The sequence below is a fragment of the Neopsephotus bourkii genome, unplaced genomic scaffold (genome assembly GCF_033783945.1).
Source record: "Neopsephotus bourkii isolate Nb327-2 ecotype Australia unplaced genomic scaffold, CSIRO-AGI_Nbou_v1 NB_1572, whole genome shotgun sequence".
Lineage (NCBI taxonomy): Eukaryota > Metazoa > Chordata > Aves > Psittaciformes > Psittacidae > Neopsephotus > Neopsephotus bourkii.
In genome coordinates this window covers 7,397,537-7,406,118 of record NW_026902048.1, presented here as the reverse complement: position 1 = coordinate 7,406,118, position 8,582 = coordinate 7,397,537, and the positions used below count along the sequence as shown (strand labels likewise).

Here is an 8,582-nt window from a genome sequence, read left to right as displayed (position 1 = left end):
TCACTATTGCCTGCAGAAACACCGTGTGTTTCGAGGTGGAGGTGGTGGTACCTTTGCACTGCAGAGCCGGGGCTGGCACAGCCTTTGCCCTGGAGGAAGGGGAGGGGATGAGCAAAGGCGTTAGTAGGGCAAAGGCTGCATCGATCCTGGCTGCAGCCAAGGCAGAGGGAAGGTTGGCATGCCCCCTGCACTGTGAGCACGGCCAGCAGGGATGGAAAAAGTCCCAGTGCCAAGAGAGCAAATGTTTGCTGCCCTTTGTCCCGCTGTCTGGAGAGCAGTGAGTGCTGAGCTGGAGACAGCCCAGGACACCCACTCACCTCTGTGCCCAGCTTTGCAGAGCCCTGGGCTGGAGGCAGACTTGAGGCTCTCTGGGAGGAAAAGGGGTATTTTCCTCCCATGCATTGGAAATGTCCCACTTTCATGTACAAGGGAGCCGTGGAGCTGTGTTGGACGCATGCCTCTGTGTCCTGCACAGGGGGGGTTCAAGGAGTCGGCTCTGCTGCCTGGGCCTCCCCAATGCTGAGCAGCATGCCAAGGGTCTCCCTGCATCATGGTGGCTGGTCCAGGACACAGAGCAGCCTAGTGTCAGCCTTGGATCATCTGCACTGATCCCCTTGGCAGGGAGCAGCAGCAGTGGGATCATTGCAGCAGGTCAGGGGGAGCAGTTGTTCCTCTCTTTGAAGCACATCTGGGGACACATCTACTGTTTTGGCCCCATCAGCACAGGGGAGACCTTGACTCCAGCAGAGGATCACTGTGAAGGTAAGGCGTTAGGCACACAGAGCACATGCTGAACCAGCAGAGACTGGAGCCCAAGCTCTGCTCAGGGGTGCACAGGGACATGGTAAGAGATGGCAGGCACAAACTGCAACAGAGGAAATTCCATCTGAATATAAGGAAAAATGAGTATGGTTAGCACAGCAACTGGGCACCAGAGAGATGGGGATCCTATCCTTGGAGACTTAAAGACTGGACAAGACCTTGAGCAGCCTGGTCTGGCTTTGAACAAGAGCTGGATGAGGTGGCCTCCACTTCCAACCTGATTTTTAACTCCATGTCTGTCTACTCCAAACACCTGGAGTTTTCCTAATGCAGTGTGTGACCTAGCACCCACCTAAAAGCCTCCTCACCAAAACTCCCAATGAGTTCCTTTCCTTGGACTTGCCCAAACCAGACTGGTCTATGCAGGATGTGTCCCCCATGTCCACCTTCTGCTCCCTGTGCTTAGTAAACTCTCCTGGGGTGTAACTATGTTCTTGGTCTGTGTTGCATTTCCCAACAGGGTAGGATCCTGGTCCACCACAGCCCATGACAGGGGGGCTACAGAAACACAGGAAGGGTTTAACCTCTGTGGAAACCCTGCCTGACTCTTCACCTTCTCCCTGAGTGCTCACCTGTTGCTTTTGAGGTGGTGAGGTCCAAGGGCATCTTCTTCTCGTCTTCTCTTGATGGAGCCGCATTAAACCCTGGTGCATCCCAGCTGGGCCCCAGCGTTGCAGGGAAGCCAACAAAGGGGATTTTCTGCCATCATTTGTTCCAAATTACAGTGATTCCATGGAGCTCTTTGGCCACTTTCCACTGCAGTGCTCCAGCTCCCAAGCCCCACGCAACCAGGAGGTGGGGCCTGGTGGTGGTAGTGGCTAGGGCACGGTGCATCACTCTCAGAGGACCAGGGTGAAGGGACGGTGCAGACAGCACCCTCTGCTCCTGCTCTGCTGGGGACGGGCTGCCCCTCGGTGAGTAGCATGTCCCACTGGGACAGCTTCAGTGGGAGGGGGGGATCAGCTGCTATCCCTAAGCCTCCTGAATGTCATCTGCTGCTAAGGAAAGGGAACCCATGGCTGGGAGCTGGAGCTGTGCTTTGTGCTGGCACCCACCGGGAGCATTGGAGATGGGTGTTTTGCAGTGATTTTGCCCACTGGATGGAGCTGGGGCTGCACAAGGATAAGCAGTGCCATTGCGAGTGGCAGAGCTGCAGATGTACAGGAGAGGGATGTACAGTCACATCACCACATCCCCACCTGCAGCTCCTCCCTCTGCTCCTATCCTGCTGCCTTGCCCCTTCCCAGCCTGCGTCTCCCAGCCTCCATGCACATCTGTTAGCATTCCGGTTGCTCCGAGCTTGCTTTACAGCGATGACATTTATCCTGCCTGTACCTCCTCCACACTAGATGCCTCTCAACTAATACTTTGCGTCTTTGGGGTGTTAAGACACACAAGCAGGGCAGGGCTGTGTGGAGACATTGGTTTTGCAGCTGAACTGGTAACAAGTCAAGCATTAGGCAATACAGCATCTATTGCACCCATGGGAGATGGCTCAGCCCAGCTCCCGGCCCTGCCATGCTTGGGGGGGTGCAGGAGCAACTGGGGGAAACCCAAATCCAGCCCTGCCCTCACAGCAGGGTCTGAGGCTCTGGCTTTACTTTGCAGGTGGGTGAGTCACGATGACAGCCAAGAAGAACCAGACTCTGCAGAATGGAAGTGCCAAGGTGGGTGCAGGAAGAGAGGGGAGGGCACGGGGTGCTGGGCAGCATGTACCAGCTTGGCCAGATGAATACAAGTCACGTCTCATGCTGTCCCATATGCCCACCTCTTTATACAGACCTTTAGCTGCAGTAACATAGAGCATCAGCAAAGGGAAAGGGTAAAACATTTCATTTGCTTGAGATTAAATAGTTCAGAATCAAGGAAGTTAACCCTTGGTGGTGCCTGACAGCACTGCCTGTCCCTCATCTGTGTCCCCACTGCAGACCCCAAGCCTCCAGCAAAGCCAACTGAGCTTCCTGCTCTGTCCTGTGCAACCAAGAGAGCTCTTGCCTCCTGATTGCTGCATGAGCCAGTGTTCACCCTGCTCCTCCCCTGGGGCTGCAGCATCACTCTCTCTGTCTCATCTCACCAAGCGGGCACGGGGTGAGAGCAGGAGCAGAGGGTTGGAGCTGCAGGTTTATCCTGCTCACCAGCCAAGAGGGACCTACCTCCAGCCATGCCCTGGCACTGGCAGCACACATGGCATCCCCCATTGCCCTTGCTAGCAGGATGCAGTGCCTGGCTTCCTCGGAAAGCTCTGGTGCCCTCTTCTCACATCAAGGGCTCCTATGAACACCCTATGAACACACATCCCCTCAGGGACAGACCTGTTCCTCTCCCCTTCTCCTTTTTGAGGTCCATTTACCTTACTTGTCACAGTGGTGATGTGGCAGACACAGGACAGAGGTACCCCATAGGCACTGGTCTTTGCTGGTCCAAGGACAGGAGCAAGGGGTGGGTTAGATGGAAGAAGCAGCGGAAAGCCAGAGGGAGCACGAGATACGGGGACACCGCCTGTGGCATCCCAGCCAGCCTGCTGGTCCATGGCTGTGCTGAGACGCTCAGTGTGCTTCAAGGAATACCATCCTCCTCCAGCATCCTCTGTGGTCACTGCACCACACCAGTGTCCCTGGTGCATGGATGATGGGGTGCTCCTCGGGGAAGGGCTGCTGGTGACCAGTGCCCCTCTGCCACCCACAGGAGAACGTGCTGCAGAGGGTGCTGCAGCTGCCGGTGGTGAGCTCAACCTGCGAGAGCCTGCAGCGCACCTACAGCACCACCAAGGAGGCGCATCCGCTCATGGCCTCCGTGTGCGAGGTCTATGAGCGGGGCGTGCAGGGTGCCAGCGCCTTGGCCATGTGGAGCGTGGAGCCGGTGGTGCGCAGGCTGGAGCCCCAGTGTGAGTGCAGGGGGGACACAGCAGGGATGAACCCACCGTGATGGGGCTGCGCTGGCTCTGGCATGTGCCTGGCATGGCCCCGGTGCTTTCCTCACCAACACACCCCATGCTTTCGCCCAAGGCAGTTGCTGTGGCGAACAACCTGGCGTGCCGGGGCTTGGACCACCTGGAGGAGAAGATCCCTGCCCTCCACTACCCCGTTGACAAGGTAGGGCATAGGACAGGCTGGGACCCACCAGCCCTCTACTGAGCCCACAGCATGTCTGCTCTAGGCTTGCTTCTGGATGGTGACGGAGGGGGAAATAAGGCAGCACCTCCAAACAAGGGCTCCTGCAGCACAAGGGATGCTCCAACCACTTGGGGTACTCCCAAATATACATCAACAGCATCTTATGTCCCATTCCTGCCAGCGACCTCCAGCCCTGGCTGGAGAGAGCTGTTAATGCCCCTCTCAGAGCTATCCACTGGCATGGCCATGGCTGAGGTCCCTGTGCTCCCTCCGGCTGTCCCATGCCACCCCAAGCACACCCCAGCAGGGCTGTTGCCCATCTCTCCACCCGCAGCTCGCATCGGAACTGAAGGGCACCATCTCCACTCCCCTCCAAAGCGCCAAAAGCACCATCGGCAACTCCATGGACAAGATCATGGAGCTGGCAGCAGAGGGCTACGAGGCCACCAAGAGCACGGTGGAGACGACAGCCAAGTACACGAGGAGGAACTCGGTGAGCCAGATGGCAGCCGCCGGGGTCGACACGGCCCTGGGAGGGCTGGAGAAGCTGATGGAGTACCTGCTGCCGGAGGAGGAGGAAGAAGCAGGTAGTCCTGGTGCCCTAATGTGCCCTGAGGGTGTCTGGCAAGGGCTGGGTCTGTGTGGCAGGAGGAAGTCCCTGGGGTTTGTCATAGGATCGCTTAGGAGCGTTGTTCCACCGGGATGTAACCCCATCCAGTTCTCTTCTGCCTTTAGATCAGAAGCCCAAAGAGCCACGTGGGTCAGCAGCAAAGGTGTCCCAGCAGCAGCCCAGTGCTCCCAGTGCTCCCAGCACCCTGGGCCGGATCGGCACCTTAGTTAGCACTGCCTCCCACCGTGCGTACCAGCAAACCACCCATGGCCTCCAGCGTGCCAAAGCCAAAGGGCAGGAGCTGGCCACGTGGATCCCCATCGTGGTGAGTGCCGGGTTCCTGCTGCCCCTTACCCTCTTTGGGCTGGTTCTGGTTTCAGATGGGACATTTCAGCACATCCTAGAGCAGGGGGACGGATGCTGCTGTTTCAGCAGGAGGAGCCAGGGCCGGTGGCTCCCGCAGTGCATTCACACACACTGTGCTGTGTTCGCAGGACAAGTTATTTTTAGCCAGCTCCCAGTGTACATTGTTGATTTATGGCCTTGCCATAACATCCTTCCTAAAGCAGAAAGCCCCCGCAGGGACCCAGAGAGGATGGGGAGAAGGAGGTGCCTCTCCTCTCACACCAAGTGCTGCCATGGGATCCCCTTCCCTGGCCTGTGCCCATACCCCAGCACTCCCTGTTGCCCTCAGCATCTCTTCCCATGTGCACCAATGACCCTCCCGCTCCCTGAACACCCCAGGCCCCCCTGTAACTCCCAGGATAAGCAGAATGGGACCTACCAGCTCCCTCCGAGCAGTGGAGTGTTGCTCCTCTTCCAGGGCAGCCTGGCCAAGCCAAGCGCACCTGAGGCACCGCAGCCCCATAGTGATGGGTGCAGCACCACAACCGGCCAGCTGAGCCAGCGGCAAAGCAAGGTGCCAGAGAAGAAGCAGGAGAAGGCAGGGAAGAAAGACAACCACCACAGCAAGGAGGTATGGAGAAAGGGGGAGCAGTGAGGTAGGGGTGCCCCAAAGCATCCTCCTGCCCGTGGACCATGCCAGCAAGGGGGATGTTCCACCATACCCTTGGGACAAGGCTCTCATCCCTGCTGAACTGCAGCTTGGAGGAGGTGACGGGAAGCTGGGACAGCCGCAGCAGCTTCCCCTTCCTGAGTCCTCAAGGCTAAGGGCATCCTGGCTTGTATATTCAAGACTCCTTTGCTGCTGTAGGGTGTCAGCACCGAGCTCCCTCCTGCACCCGAGACTCCCCCTCCATCATCCCCACAGCAAGGGATGGTGTGAGCCAGCGGGGCTGGGAACGGTCCCCAGCAGCAGCTCCACTGGGACATGGGGACAGGAAGCAGCAGGTTGGGGTCACTGCCCTTCACCTCTGCCTGCAGCGGAAGCACAGCCCCAGGCAGAGGGTCCCTGGGGGCCAGGGAGTGGGGGGTACATGGAGTGACCCTGCTGCAGAGGGGATGGGAGCACAGGGACACCCGGAGGGGCCCGTGTCTGAGCTGGTTCCTCCCGCAGGCAGGGGATGAGCCCGGGCTGGTGGGCAGCGTGGCTCACAACCTGCAAACCGCCTGCGCCTCCGGCATCTCCAGCGTGAAGAAGGTCCCGGCGGTGGCCTGGGATGCAGCAGAGGGGTTGATCCTCTTCACCCCCCGCAGGCTGTCCAAGGCCATGGAGACGGTGGATGCTCTTGGGGGGACCCTCGTCAGTGCCCCCAAGCATCTGCTGGGCACCCTGTACAGCTACGTGCCGGTGAGTCTGAACCACCCATCTCCAGCAAACCCCTTCTTGTCCAACCTCCTCCCAGAGCTCCAGGAGGTACCAGAGCAGGGAGATGGGGTTGCTGCCAGGACACCTCAGTCCCACCCTCCTCCTGAGCATCTCCCAAGCTGTGCCCGTGAGTCTCCCATAGAGCCAGCAGGTTGGCCAATGATGGCCCCTTCACACGGTTCATGCCCAAGCCAGGGTGAGACCACAGATTCCTGGGAAGTTCAGGCTGAGACTGTGTCCCCTTTCCTTTCCTGCTCCATCCCTGGCAGTGCTCAAGATCAGGTTGCACAGAGCCTTGGGGAACACGGTGTAGTGTGAGGTGTCCCTGCCCATGGCGGGGGTTGGAACTGGATGGTCCTTTCCAACCCAAACCATTCTGATTCCTCCACCCCACTGCTCCCCTTGGGACCATCTCTCCACCGCAGCCGCCTGCTCCCCTCCACTGCAGACCCCTCTGGGGGCCAACTGGCTTGTCCTGAGGCTCCCCGGTTCGGGGGGGCTGTGTAGCCCAGGCAGAGCAGGGCTGGCAGTGCAGGCACCGCCTGGCCGTGTGCTCACCCCATCTCTCAGCTCCGCAGGCAGTCAGCAAAGGAAGAGGATGCAGCCGGGAGCAGCAAGCCCAGCGCTGAGAAGGAGCAGAAGGAGGAAGAGGAGGAGGAGGAGGCCAAGCCTGCCACCCCCCCTGCTGAGGAGAAAGCCCAGCTGAGGGGTGACTGGCGGCTGTACCGCGGCCATCACCCCCTCTCCTTCCTGGGGCTGGAGGACCCCCTGTTCCTGCGGCACAACTTCTACCGCAGCCCTGCCTTCGAGCCCGAGTGCCCCCTCCCGCGGAAATCCGCCTTCTCCCCCTACAGCAGGCGCGTGAGCGAGGGCTCCTATCGCTTCAGCCCCGAGCCCCTGTACAGCCGGCCCTACTACACCGGCCCCTACAGTCCTGGCTTCAAGAAGGACTGAGCCATGGGGAGGATGAGCGCATTCCAGCCCTGTGCACGCTTTGCCAGCCCTGCCAGCCTCCTGCGCACTCCCCTGTACTGGGATGGGAGCTTGAAGTGGTAGATGTGCCATGGAGTATATTGGGGCCAGGGTGGGGGAATAAAGGCAGCCAAAAGCCCTGTTGGTGGAATGAGAAGGAAGGGGGAGGTGGGATCAGAAAGGTGACAGAGATGCAAAAAGAGCGGTGAGACCATAAAAAAGGGACCAGTTGGGTCTGGCACTGCTGTACCCTGGTCCTGGTTAAGCAGATGGTGTGGACTTAAGATGGTCTACATGTTGAAACTGAAACAGAGCAAGAACAGCAAAGCCACCAAACATCACCATACAAACCTGGTTCCCATCCCTCCTTCCTCCGTCCCACTCTGCAGGGCTCATCCCTTGGCCACAGATTGCTCCTCCATGAAGGTCCCCACCGACCAGCAAGACTCATGAGTCGGAAAGCCCTGTGCACCCACCCCCAGAGATGATGGGGTCAGAAAGAAGATCAGTGAGAACAAATGGAACCCCTCTCTCCCACAGGACCGCCTGGCTTCCCACAGCATGTCACTGTATCCGCTGCAATAATAAACCTTCCCAACCTGCCGCTTGCCTGCTTTAATAGCATGGGCCACCACAATGAGGGAGCAGAGTGGGGTGAGACACCCAACCCAGGGCTAACAGCAGCAGCGATGGCGGGTGCTCGTGCCCAGCACACTACGTGTCTCTCCCCATGCTCCAAGTACAAACTCACAGCCCCAAGGAGATGGGGGCTTCCTGCCAAAACCAATTTATTGCATCTCAGCGCAGACACCAGTGTCCGCACTGCACACACAGACCCTGTCCCGACATGCTGCCTTCCCAGGGGAAGGGGCTTGGGGAGAGGCAGGGAAAAGCCTCCCAGCAGCAAAAGGGTTCGGCGATGAGCCCAGAGACCCCTTTCCCCACCTCCCTTCCTCCCCAGGGACAGGCAGACTTACAGATGGAGCAGCTTGGGAAGGCGCACGGTGCGATCCCAGTCCTGGGAACAAGCCACACGCCTGGCTTTTCCCAGGCACAGGGGAAATGGCTGTGGGAGAGAGGACCATGAGCAGGATGGTTCTAAAGCAAGGCAGGTGGGATGGGGTCCCACTGAGGTCCTCTGGGTCAGCCAGTGATGGGGACATCCCAACGTGGTGATGCACATGTGGGAACTGCCCGTGGCTCCCTGATAGAGAAACACCCCCCTCAGCCAGCTCATGGGTGCTCCAGGGGTATCAGAGATCCCTGACAAACACTAAACAGGAATAGGGATCCCAGA

General features: G+C 59.0%; 1 protein-coding gene across 2 annotated transcripts; it reads left to right on the top strand.

The window, feature by feature from the left end:
• Positions 1-746: 746 nt before the first annotated feature.
• Positions 747-7,296, top strand: PLIN1 (perilipin 1). Of its 2 annotated transcripts, none has more exons than XM_061371356.1 (9): positions 747-1,736; positions 2,431-2,489; positions 3,508-3,706; positions 3,832-3,914; positions 4,270-4,522; positions 4,671-4,870; positions 5,369-5,521; positions 6,062-6,295; positions 6,884-7,296. In XM_061371356.1, exons 2-9 carry the CDS (start codon positions 2,445-2,447, stop codon positions 7,265-7,267), a joined length of 1,551 nt encoding a protein of 516 aa, XP_061227340.1. In that variant the 5' UTR covers positions 747-1,736; positions 2,431-2,444; the 3' UTR covers positions 7,268-7,296. The 2 variants fall into 2 exon arrangements, with proteins under 2 accessions (XP_061227340.1, XP_061227339.1); XM_061371355.1 differs by having other exon boundaries at positions 748-1,736; positions 4,270-4,525.
• The last annotated feature ends 1,286 nt before the right edge of the window (positions 7,297-8,582 follow it).